This window comes from Bombina bombina, chromosome 11, assembly GCF_027579735.1.
Source record: "Bombina bombina isolate aBomBom1 chromosome 11, aBomBom1.pri, whole genome shotgun sequence".
NCBI classification, from domain to species: domain Eukaryota; kingdom Metazoa; phylum Chordata; class Amphibia; order Anura; family Bombinatoridae; genus Bombina; species Bombina bombina.
This window is the reverse complement of record NC_069509.1, coordinates 72,899,277-72,912,499: the sequence shown is the minus strand read 5'-3', so window position 1 is coordinate 72,912,499 and position 13,223 is coordinate 72,899,277. Positions and strand designations below refer to the sequence as shown.

At 37.3% G+C, this 13,223-nt stretch overlaps 1 protein-coding gene across 1 annotated transcript in view; it reads left to right on the top strand.

Annotated features, from left to right (window-relative positions):
- Positions 1-11,915, top strand: part of B9D1 (B9 domain containing 1) — a 440,314-nt gene extending 428,399 nt beyond the window's left edge. The window contains exon 7 of the mRNA XM_053695026.1: positions 11,017-11,915. Within this exon, the coding sequence (XP_053551001.1) occupies positions 11,017-11,201 (185 nt within the window). The 3' untranslated portion in view covers positions 11,202-11,915. The remainder of the gene's footprint in view (positions 1-11,016) is intronic.
- Positions 11,916-13,223: the final 1,308 nt, after the last annotated feature.

Sequence of the window (13,223 nt, the reverse complement as noted above, 5' to 3'; positions counted from 1 at the left end):
TTTTCAGATAGATTCAGTATCCATTACTCTATCTTTGATAGACATGAGACGTCTAAAGTTGATATCAGCTTGTCGAAATTTTCAGTCACAATCTTTCCCTTCGGTAGCCTTATGCATGGAAATTCTAGGTCTTATGACTGCTGCATCGGACGCGATCCCCTTTGCTCGTTTTCACATGCGGCCTCTTCAGCTCTGTATGCTGAACCATTGGTGCAGGGATTACACAAAGATATCTCAATTAATATCTTTAAAACCGATTGTACGACACTCTCTGACGTGGTGGACAGATCACCATCGTTTAGTTCAGGGGGCTTCTTTTGTTCTTCCGACCTGGACTGTAATTTCAACAGATGCAAGTCCTACAGGTTGGGGAGCTGTGTGGGGGTCTCTGACAGCACAAGGGGTTTGGGAATCTCAGGAGGTGAGATTACCGATCAATATTTTGGAACTCCGTGCAATTTTCAGAGCTCTTCAGTCTTGGCCTCTTCTAAAGAGAGAATCGTTCATTTGTTTTCAGACAGACAATGTCACAACTGTGGCATACATCAATCATCAAGGAGGGACTCACAGTCCTCTGGCTATGAAAGAAGTATCTCGAATTCTGGTATGGGCGGAATCCAGCTCCTGTCTAGTTTCTGCGGTTCATATCCCAGGTATAGACAATTGGGAAGCGGATTATCTCAGTCGCCACACGTTTCATCCGGGCGAATGGTCTCTTCTCCCAGAGGTATTTCTTCAGATTGTTCAAATATGGGGTCTTCCAGAAATAGATCTGATGGCTTCTCATCTAAACAAGAAACTTCCCAGGTATCTGTCCAGATCCAGGGATCCTCAAGCGGAAGCAGTGGATGCGTTGTCACTTCCTTGGAAGTATCATCCTGCCTATATCTTTCCGCCTCTAGTTCTTCTTCCAAGAGTAATCTCCAAGATTCTGAAGGAATGCTCATTTGTTCTGCTGGTGGCTCCAGCATGGCCTCTCAGGTTTTTGGTATGCGGATCCTGTCCGGGTGGCCTCTTGCCAACCGTGGACTCTTCCGTTAAGACCAGACCTTCTGTCACAAGGTCCTTTTTTTCCATCAGGATCTCAAATCCTTAAATTTAAAGGTATGGAGATTGAACGCTTGATTCTTAGTCAAAGAGGTTTCTCTGACTCTGTGATTAATACTATGTTACAGGCTCGTAAATCCGTATCTAGGGAGATATATTATAGAGTCTGGAAGACTTATATTTCTTGGTGTCTTTCTCATCATTTTTTCTGGCATTCTTTTAGAATTCCGAGAATTTTACAGTTTCTTCAGGATGGTTTGGATAAAGGTTTGTCTGCAAATTCCTTGAAAAGACAAATCTCTGCTCTTTCTGTTCTTTTTCACAGAAAGATTGTTAATCTTCCTGATATTCATTGTTTTGTACAAGCTTTGGTTCGTATAAAACCTGTCATTAAGTCAATTTCTCCTCCTTGGAGTTTGAATTTGGTTCTGGGGGCTCTTCAAGCTCCTCCGTTTGAACCTATGCATTCTTTGGACATTAAATTACTTTCTTGAAAAGTTTTGTTCCTTTTGGCCATCTCTTCTGCCAGAAGAGTTTCTGAATTATCTGCTCTTTCTTGTGAGTCTCCTTTTCTGATTTTTCATCAGGATAAGGCGGTGTTGCGAACTTCTTTTAAATTTTTACCTAAGGTTGTGAATTCTAACAACATTAGTAGAGAAATTGTGGTTCCTTCATTATGTCCTAATCCTAAGCATTCTAAGGAGAAATCATTGCTTTCTTTGGATGTAGTTAGAGCTTTGAAATATTATGTTGAAGCTACTAAGAATTTCCGAAAGACTTCTAGTCTATTTGTTATCTTTTACGGTTCTAGGAAAGGTCAGAAGGCTTCTGCCATTTCTTTGGCATCTTGGTTGAAATCTTTAATTCATCATGCTTATGTCGAGTCGGGTAAAACTCCGCCTCAAAGGATTACAGCTCATTCTACTAGGTCAGTTTCTACTTCCTGGGCGTTTAGGAATGAAGCTTCGGTTGTTCAGATTTGCAAAGCAGCAACTTGGTCTTCTTTGCATACTTTTACTAAATTCTACCATTTTGATGTGTTTTCTTCTTCTGAAGCAGTTTTTGGTAGAAAAGTACTTCAGGCGGCTGTTTCAGTTTGATTCTTCTGCTTATAATTTCAGTTTTTTTCATTATAAGTTTTAAACTTTGTTTGGGTGTGGATTATTTTCAGCGGAATTGGCTGTTTTTATTTTATCCCTCCCTCTCTAGTGACTCTTGCGTGGAAGATCCACATCTTGGGTAGTCATTATCCCATACGTCACTAGCTCATGGACTCTTGCTAATTACATGAAAGAAAACATCATTTATGTAAGAACTTACCTGATAAATTCATTTCTTTCATATTAGCAAGAGTCCATGAGGCCCACCCTTTTTTGTGGTGGTTATGATTTTTTTGTATAAAGCACAATTATTCCAATTCCTTATATTTATGCTTCGCACTTTTTTCTTATCACCCCACTTCTTGGCTATTCGTTAAACTGATTTGTGGGTGTGCTGAGGGGTGTATTTATAGGCATTTTGAGGTTTGAGAAACTTTGCCCCTCCTGGTAGGAATGTATATCCCATACGTCACTAGCTCATGGACTCTTGCTAATATGAAAGAAATGAATTTATCAGGTAAGTTCTTACATACATTATGTTTTTTAAATAAAGAATAAGGGCTTATTGCTCATTAGCCTGTCACAATCACTCAAAATAGCAGCCACCTTAGCACTTTTAATCACACATAAGCTGTACTATCAGAGAGAAAAAACACACAATTCTGTCTAAATCATGAATGTTTAATTTGGTCTTTAATGTGAATGTCCCTTTAATCTTTCTCCTTTTACATAGGTACATGTATTTTCAGTTCACACAATCGGCAGACGTGGTAATAGACTGACAAATCTGTCCAACCTCACCATGAGCCAAGTACATTTTGTCTCACCAAACTTAAAGGGTCATAATAGTAATTAAAAAAAAATTACATGCTCTAATTCATTAAAGCATTTTAATACTAGAGACCCTGCACTACTGTGTGTTTAACCCCTTAACGGTTGTAGCGCAGGGTCGCTAGTCTTAAAATTACACGCTCTAACGAATTAGAGCAAATCATTTTTGTATTATTGTGACCTTTTAAGTGATCTGCGTATTGACAAATGTTGATTTTTATAACAGTCACTTCCAATTTCCAAACCTCCCTGTCTTTCTGCTTTCTCTGAATCTAATTACTGTATGTTGTGACTGAGCATCTAACAGAAGAAATAAATCTGTAAATAACTATAAACTAGCGGAAATCGGGGAAAAATGACCTTGAGGACGCTCTGTAATTGTTACGGTATAATTAAGTTTGATCAAAAGCTTGATAAGCAGCCTATCAGTCGTTTATCTTCAAAGATTCAGCGCAGTGTGATGTAGCATTTTGTATAAACACCATAAAATCATTAGGGAATTGCTATTTGTGTGATGAAGTATATTTATACTCATTCAGTACCGGGAGAAACATTTAGGGCAAGATTACAAGTGGAGAGCAAACTATTTTGCGAGGGTTTTCGCGATAGTTTGCGCTCCTTTTTAATTCTGCTGGTATTACAAGTTGAGCAAAGTCATGATTGCACTAGTGCAATCGCAATTTATGCTAGAATCCTTACCGCAATTTCAGAGCTGTGGTTAACTGTTTTGCGAAATTAAAAAGTTGCACAAAACACTTCAAAAATATACTACAACGTACAGTTACACTCATATTAACACTGTCTAATAAAAAATATTCTAAAAAAAATATTGCTCACAAAAGTTATAAGGGCTCAAAGATATGAGCTGTCGGATGTTAGAAAGAAAAAAGCCGCCAAAGAACTTTAACATTGAGATAGATAAAGATACATTGCTAAAGATGTATTTGCATATATATATATATATATATATATATATATATATATATATATATATATACAGGTGGCCCTCGTTTTTACAACGGTTCAATTTACACCGTTTCAGAATAACAACCTTTTTTCCAGTCATGTGACTGCTATTGAAAAGCATTGAGAAGCAGTGCATTTATTAAAATAGTCAGTAGGTGGAGCTGTCCGCTTGTTTTTCAGCAAAGCCAAGCAAGCTGAAATTAATCAGTTTAACCAGACATGAGCTATCGAGCAGATTTCAAAGGAACAAGAACTTCCTGTCTATAAATCAGTCCAGATTGGAATGCATGGAAAGAACTGTTTGCAGAAAAATGCAAGTGAAGTCTGTGTTGTGTGATTATTTTATTAGGTTTATAATGCTGTTTAGCAAATGTTTTTGTTCATTTAACTTAGTTTAATTATATATTCTGTGTTGTGTGATTATTTTATTAGGTGTATAATGCTGTTTAGCATTTAAAGTTTTCATTTCAAAGCTTTAAAAATAATGTATTAGGTGTTACTTATGACAATTTTGAGAGGGGCCTGGAACCTATCTCCCTCACTTCCCATTGACTTACATTATAAACTGGGTTTCAATTTACAACGGTTTCGATTTACAACCATTCCTTCTGGAACCTAACCCCGGCGTAAACTGAGGGCTACCTGTATATATATATATATATATGTGTGTGTGTGTTTGTGTGTTTAACTGTATTTACTGTAAATATTTCACATTCCGATATTCTGCATAGAATATATTTTATGTATTTATAGATATTCCTATATATATCTGTATACATCTATACCTATATTTAACCATCTATACATATAGTTATAAATATATATGTTTTTAATTGCCTTAATGCTTAAAATTATTCCCATTTCAAATTATTTTTAATATTTAATAAAGATTTTATTTTAACCCTGATATATATATATATATATATATATATATATATATATATATATATATAACCCCTAAACCACTACCCATCCACATCGCAAAATGCCTAATTACACTATTAAACCCTATACCCTCTGTTTTCTTTAAATATATATGTATATAAGCATAATATTATACATATACAGTATATTTACTGGGAACACACAGTTCCCATAGACCGCAATGTAAAGGCACTTTTCAGTGTCGTTTTTTTCTAAAACCCCACTCCCACAACTTCCTGTTGCAGTTATTTTTTATTTTATAAAAGGGTAATTTTTGCAGTTGATAAACACATAGGTAAATACAAGCAATAGTGCAAAAATAGCATGCTATAACACATTCAAGCATTTTCTGTTTGCATTTCTATGTCCCTTTAATGAGCTGTGCAGCATGTTCTTTTGCGATCGATAGATAGTCCTCCTGTAAAAAAGGTGGTATATTTTAAATTCCTTTCTCCCTCTAATTCTTGAGACAAATAACTAAATGTTCCTTTGTGTATTACTGCAAATTTTGCTTTGTTCTCTTGGTAAACCTAGGTAGGCTCATATGCTAATTTCTCAGCCCTTGAAGGCTGCCTTTTATCTCAGTGCATTTTGTCAGTTTTTCACAGCTAGGCAGCATTAGTTCATGTGTGCTATAAAGATAACATTGTGCTCACGCCTGTGAAGTTATTTATGAGTAAGCACTGATTGGTTAAAATACAAGCCTGTCAAAAGAACTGAAATAAGAAGGCAGTCTGCAGAAGCTCATATACAAGGCAATCACAGAGGTAAAAAAGTATATTAACCCCTTAAGGACCAGGCATTTCAGACAAAAACTTCCCCAAAAGATCATGGCCTCCATTACATATGCAGCGTCGCCCGCAAAATCCTCTGCCGCCAGATTTTACGCGATTTTGGTATTACGTATGCGGTGTAGCATACAAGTTACACGCGTATATTTCACCCGTCGCTCGCAATTATTACTCCCATAGGCTAACATGGGACCGTGTCGTAAATCGGTATTCAGTATCCAGCACAAGGACTTACATGGCGAAAATGGAGAAATCTTACTCCATTTTTACCTCGCCATAAAAGGCAGCCGTAGCAGGCCTTGCGCTGAGTATGGGAGCACCGTAACTCCCGAAAATGCCTGCAAAAATAAACTAACACCTAACGCATGCGCAATGTCTATCTACCTGTCAACCGCAATCCCCCACTGCAATAACTAATAAAGTCTATTAACCCCTAAACCGCCATAGCCCACAACGCAATAAACCTAATCAAGTATTAACCCCTAAACCGCCATAGCCCACAACACAATAAACCTAACCCCTAACCTAACCCCCCCTAAATAAACTAAAATTAGATAATTTACAAAATACTAAAGTTACCATTAAATATAAAAAAATTTAAACGACTTCTAAAATACAAATAAACTAATTATAAATTAAAGGGGCAGTCTAATCAAAATTCAGGAGTAGACTGTCCCTTTAAGCAAGAATTATAGAAAATAAAAAAAACTAAGATTACAGAAAATAAAAAATAAAATTACAAAATTTTAAATAAATTACACCTAATCCCTATGAAAATAAAAAAGCCCCCCCAAAATAAAAACACCCCCTAATCTAATCAACTACCAGTAGCCCTTAAAAGGACTTTTTGCAGGGCATTGCCCAAGATAATCAGCTCTTTTGCACAAAAAATACACACGCCCCCGCTAAACTACCCATTGCCCTGAAAAGGGCATTTGTTGGGCATTGCCCTTAAAAGGGCATTCAGCTCTTTTGCTGCCCACCCTATCTAAATAAAATAAATCCCCCCCAAAACCCCTTAAAAAACCCTAAGTCTAACCCCCAAGTGGTCCTCACCTGTCCTGAAATTCAGCGGAGAAGGTCCTGTTCCAGGCGGAGAAGTCTTCTTCCAAGCGGCGACATCTTCTTTCTTCCGGGATCCAGCTGGCGCGGAGCGGAGGGATGAGTTGAAGACCGGCGACGCTGCAACTAAAGACCGGCGACTCTGGAACTGAAGACCGGCGACCGCGGAGCCATGGAGCGTGGAGGATCCTCTTCATACGATCTCCGCCGTACACTGAATAGGAATTCAAGGTACGCGATTCAATGGCGTCCCTTGAATTCCTATTGGCTGATTTGAGCCTTCAAATTCAAATCAGCCAATTGGATGAGAGCTACTGAAATCCTATTGGCTTTCAGCCAATAGAATTTCAGTAGCTCTTATCCTATTGGCTGATTTGAACAGCCAATATGATTTCAGTAGCTCTCATCCGATTGTCTGATTTGAATTTGAAGGCTCAAATCAGCCAATAGGAATTCAAGGAACACCATTTTTAATCGCGTACTTTGAATTCCTATTCAGTGTACGGCGGAGATCGTATGAAGAGGATCCTCCACGCTCCATGGCTCCGCGGTCGCCGATCTTCAGTTCCAGAGTCGCCGGTCTTCAGTTCCAGCGTCGTCGGTCTTCAACTCCACCCTCCGCTCCGCGCCGGCTGGTTCCTGAAAGAAAGAAGAGGTCGCCGCTTGGAAGAAGACTTCACCGCCTGGAACAGGACCTTCTCCGCTGAACTTCAGGACAGGTGAGGACCACTTGGGGGTTAGACTTAGGGTTTTTTAAGGGGTTTTGGGGGGGATTTATTTTATTTAGATAGGGTGGGCAGCAAAAGAGCTGAATGCCCTTTTAAGGGCAATGCCCAACAAATGCCCTTTTCAGGGCAATGGGTAGTTTAGCGTTTTTAGTGTTAGTATTTTATTTTGGGGGGGTTTTATTGGTAGGGGGGGGGGGGCTGTTTGTATTTTTTTGTGCAAAAGAGCTGATTATCTTGGGGCAATGCCCTGCAAAAAGTCCTTTTAAGGGCTACTGGTAGTTGATTAGATTAGGGGGTGTTTTTATTTTGGGGGGGGCTTTTTTATTTTCATAGGGATTAGGTGTAATTTATTTAAAATTTTGTAATTCTATTTTTTATTTTCTGCAATCTTAGTTTTTTTTAATTTTCTGGAAATCTTGCTTAAAGGGACAGTCTACTCCTGAATTTTGATTAGACTGCCCCTTTAATTTATACTTAGTTTATTTGTATTTTAGAAGTAGTGTAATTTTTTTTTAATATTTAATGGTAACTTTAGTATTTTGTAATTAGCTAATTTTAGTTTATTTTGGGGGGGGGGGGGTTAGGTTAGGGGTTAGGTTTATTGCGTTGTGGGCTATGGCAGTTTAGGGGTTAATACTTGATTAGGTTTATTGCTTTGTGGGTTAATGGCAGATTAGGGGTTAATAGTTTTAATAGGTAGTTTGCGATGTTGGGGTTGGCGGATTTAGGGGTTAATAATTTAGTTATTACTTGCGGTGTGGGTTTGATGGCGGATATAGGGGTTAATAGTTTAAATAGGCATATTGCGTTGTGGGGGTTTGTCGGTCTAGGGGTTAATACATTTAATATTCGTAATGAGAGGGGGATTGCGGATATAGGGGTTTTACGTGTCGGACTTATTTTTGGAGGCGTGTTAGACTTTTACGGGAGATTTGTTATTTTCTTTACTTTTCTTAGGCGCCGGCAGTTTCTAAAGTGCCGTAAGTCACTAGCGACTCCAGAAATTTATTTACGCTCATTTCTGGACATCGCTAGTTTATCAGACTTACGGCACTTTATGAACTGCCCGTGGGGTTTATGTAATACCCTGATGTGCGAGGTGAAATTACGGACGGCGCAGGTTCCCACGCTTGCGCAGAAACCTGGCATTTTTGCCATCACTACATTTAAACAGAAATAGAGCATTTTTTATATTTAGTTATGAAAACTATATATTTGTTTTAGTAGACAACCCAAAGTATTGATCTAGGCCCATTTTGGTATATTTGATGCCCCCATTTCACCTCCAAATGCGATCAAATAAAATAAAAATTGTAAATTTTTTTACAATTTAGGTTTCTTACTGAAATTATTTACAAACAACTTGTGCAATTATGGCGCAAATGGTTGTAAATGCTTCTCTGGGATCCCCTTTGTTCAGAAATAACACACATATATGGCTTCTGCATTATTTCTTTCATGTAATTAGCAAGAGTCCATGAGCTAGTGACGTATGGGATATACATTCCTACCAGAAGGGGCAAAGTTTCCCAAACCTCAAAATGCCTATAAATACACCCCTCACCACACCCACAATTCAGTTTTACAAACTTTGCCTCCTATGGAGGTGGTCAGGATAAGGCAGTGTTGCGAACTTCTTTTGAATTTTTACCTAAAGTTGTGAATTCTAACAACATTAGTAGAGAAATTGTGGTTCCTTCATTATGTCCTAATCCTAAGAATTCTAAGGAGAAATCATTGCATTCTTTGGATGTTGTTAGAGCTTTGAAATATTATGTTGAAGCTACTAAGTCTTTCCGAAAGACTTCTAGTTTATTTGTTATCTTTTCTGGTTCTAGAAAAGGCCAGAAAGCTTCTGCCATTTCTTTGGCATCTTGGTTGAAATCTTTAATTCATCTTGCCTATGTTGAGTCGGGTAAAACTCCGCCTCAAAGGATTACTGCTCATTCTACTAGGTCAGTTTCTACTTCCTGGGCGTTTAGGAATGAAGCTTCGATTGATCAGATTTGCAAAGCAGCAACTTGGTCCTCTTTGCATACTTTTACTAAATTCTACCATTTTTTATGTATTTTCTTCTTCTGAAGCAGTTTTTGGTAGAAAAGTACTTCAGGCAGCGGTTTCAGTTTGAATCTTCTGCTTATGTTTTTCATTAAACTTTATTTTGGGTGTGGATTATTTTCAGCAGGAATTTGCTGTCTTTATTTTATCCCTCCCCCTCTAGTGACTCTTGCGTGGAAAGATCCACATCTTGGGTAATCATTATCCCATACGTCACTAGCTCATGGACTCTTGCTAATTACATGAAAGAAAACATAATTTATGTAAGAACTTACCTGATAAATTCATTTCTTTCATATTAGCAAGAGTCCATGAGGCCCGCCCTTTTTTTGGGGTGGTTATGATTTTTGTATAAAGCACAATTATTCCAATTCCTTATTTTATATGCTTTTGCACTTTTTTATCACCCCACTTCTTGGCTATTCGTTAAACTGAATTGTGGGTGTGGTGAGGGGTGTATTTATAGGCATTTTGAGGTTTGGGAAACTTTGCCCCTCCTGGTAGGAATGTATATCCCATACGTCACTAGCTCATGGACTCTTGCTAATATGAAAGAAATGAATTTATCAGGTAAGTTCTTACATAAATTATGTTTTTTCGATAATTAGAAGGCCGCTAAATTCCACTGCGCACCACACTTGTATTATGCCCAGCAGTGAAGGGGTTAAGTAGGTAGTTTGTAGGGTTAATTTTAGCCTCCCTCCTTACCCTCCCACCCACCAACGATCGACACCACCGCTGTCCGATGCAGACCCTCTCTGCATCAGTAACTCTGCAAATCTATTTCTGCAGTGCCCCACTCGTGGGACATGCAGAAATAGCGCAATCTTGCAATTTTGAGCGAGATCGTGGCAGAGAAAAGCCCAGCATTGGGCTTAAGGACTGGTTCTTAAAGGGCCATGAAATCCAAAAAAATGATTTCATGATTCAGATAGATAATACGATTTTAAACAACTTTCTCATTTACTTCTATTATCTAATTTGTTCCATTCTCTTGGTATCATTTGTTGAATGAGCAGCAATGCACTACTTGTTTCTAACTGAACACATTGGTGAGCCAATGACAATCGATAGGTTCTTCGCTGCTCCTGAGCTTTCCTAGATCAACCGTTCAGCAAAAGATAAGAGAAGGAAGCAAATCAAATAATAGAAGTAAATTGGAAAGTTGTTCAAAATTGTATTCTCTATCTGAAAAATGTTGGGTTTCATGTCCCTTTAAGGACATAACGACCAGCGTCGTAGAGGGTACGGCGCTGGTCGTTAAGGGGTTAATATAACTGTTTTAGTTATGCAAAACTCGGGAAAGGGTAATAAAGGGACTTTCTATCTTTTTAAACAATAAAAATTCTGGTGTAGACTGTCCTTTTAATAGACGTGTCCTTCAACTGTAATTAATCTAGGGAAAACTAATTTTAGTTTTGTAATTGTGCTACACAATGTTTATATATATATATACACTTGTTACCTACTTTGATGAGTATATTTACCCTGAATGTTTATGTTTTGCAGTTACAAGAGTAAGGTCACAAGGCTTTTTGAACTTGTCATTCAATGTGGTGTTAAAAGACTTGAAGAAACTTGGTTACAACAGCGGCTCGACTGACTGCCAAGACCTGCCAATAACAATCAACCCCATAAAAAACCTGGCTAAAGAGAATTGTCAAAGCTTCAGACGCTCCCCATCCTGTCTCTAGACTCCTGACCATCTCAGGCTGTGTTTGTGTAGTTGTGTTTTGTTAATTTGCGAGGAATCAATATTCTGTGCAGCAAACACAGCAGGTAATTGATTAGGCAAAATATTGTTTTATCACGGAGGATCTTTACCTGCAGCAGTTTTCAAACTCAAAAAGTTTAAAGTCTTTGTGTTTTGACTGCAAATGTACATATCTGATTTCTCTCAAGCTGTGACCGCAACGATTTGATGCATTGCGGAGAATTGTTTATATACAGAAGTTTATATTCTCTGGGGTTTCTATCCGGGGTTAATAGATATTTTTGTACTTTTTCAATTTCTTTCTTCAAAAAATTGTTGTTTTTTGTCCTTTTGTGTTGCTGTCCAACTTTTTGTAATAATTCAGCTATCTAAATTATATTTATGCCTATATGAGTTATTCCTTACTGTCTTATTTGGACTTACGTTCATGGCTAACCAGTATGCAACAGTTATTTAATGCATTACACATCACTCTGTGTAGTTTAAAATGTATAACTCTATTTTTGGTCATCTTAAAAAATTTAAAACTAGTTTATATATTTCTTTTAACACATCATGTGGTTATAACACTATACAGGGACAATGTACTCAAAAATATGAAAAGACAGAAATTAACCATGTTTTTATATATTTTTTGCATGTATAAAGTTAAAGGGATATTAAAAATAAAATAAAAATCTGAATGTAAAATAAATGTTTTAATTGTAATTTTGTTAAAAAAAAATCTGACTTGTTTTGCAGGCACTGGGAACACCCCTTAAAAAAGCTGTGTCCAATTAAGGACAGATAAAGTCCAGCCTATATCAACCAATCACTATACAGCATTTAGAAGTGTCAAGCATCTGCATTCCATGGAATTCACTTCAGCTGCTCTTTGGGGAGTGGAATCACTACAATTCAGTGTTCTCCCCAAGACTTATTTAATGGGCAGACCACACGGCTAACATTTTTGGCCAGTATTAAAGGGACACTGAACTCACATTTTTTCTTTCATGATTCAGATAGAGCATGCAATTTTAAGCAACTTTGTAATTTACTCCTATTTTCAATTTTTCTTTGTTCTCTTGCTATCTTTATTTTAAAAGCAGGAATGTAAATCTTAGTAGCCAGACCTTTTTAGGTTCAGCACCATGGATAGCACTTGCTTATTGGAGGCTTACATTTACCCACCAATAAGCAAGCATAACCCAGGTTCTCAACCAAAAATCATCTTATTAAATACATATTTTCATTGTATCCAAAACAACCCTTTTTTTTTTGTTTGTTTGTTTTTTTACTTTCAAGATCATGTTCTTCAAACAACCAATTGAAATTCTGGCCGTTAGGCAGCCGTCGTTCTACATCACCAGCCTCCTATTTCAACTGCGCATGCGCTACTCTATAATACTCCGTCTTGGACTCTACGCGTGCTCCCGTTTTGCGCTGGCGTAATATCTTGAATTCGGACAACACGGAACTCTACCACACATTAGAATAACAACACTGTACTTAGTACTAGAAATCACCAGTTGACGCATGTGCAATACTTACTGTTGTCGCTTGGGAGATGCGTATAGAGCGGGTGGGACTGCTCTATACGAAAATAGCATAGAAAATCCGTAAGTAGAGGTGGGGGAGGAGTTTACATTCAAACGGTAGGCAGATTACTATGTTTGAAATAAGTATAAATTTGTAAAATTGGTTTAAAATAAACTTAGCAATCCGCTTATTATATATGTGATATATGCATTTATACCTTCAAATCGTGGAAACTTAACCTTCACTTTAAGCAAGAATTAGCTAACCTTCATTTTTTAAGTGTTTGTTTTTTTAACAAATGATCATGAAATCATTTATTTTAAATTATGCAATTAATTACTGCTTTGGATAACTCAAGTAATATTTATAAATATTGCATAGTTTAAGTAATTATTATAAATAACAGAAAAGTTATAATATTCAGATAGGATGCAAGCCTAACCAAGATACAAATATTTGGAAATCCAAACCTTTTCTGGTCCCA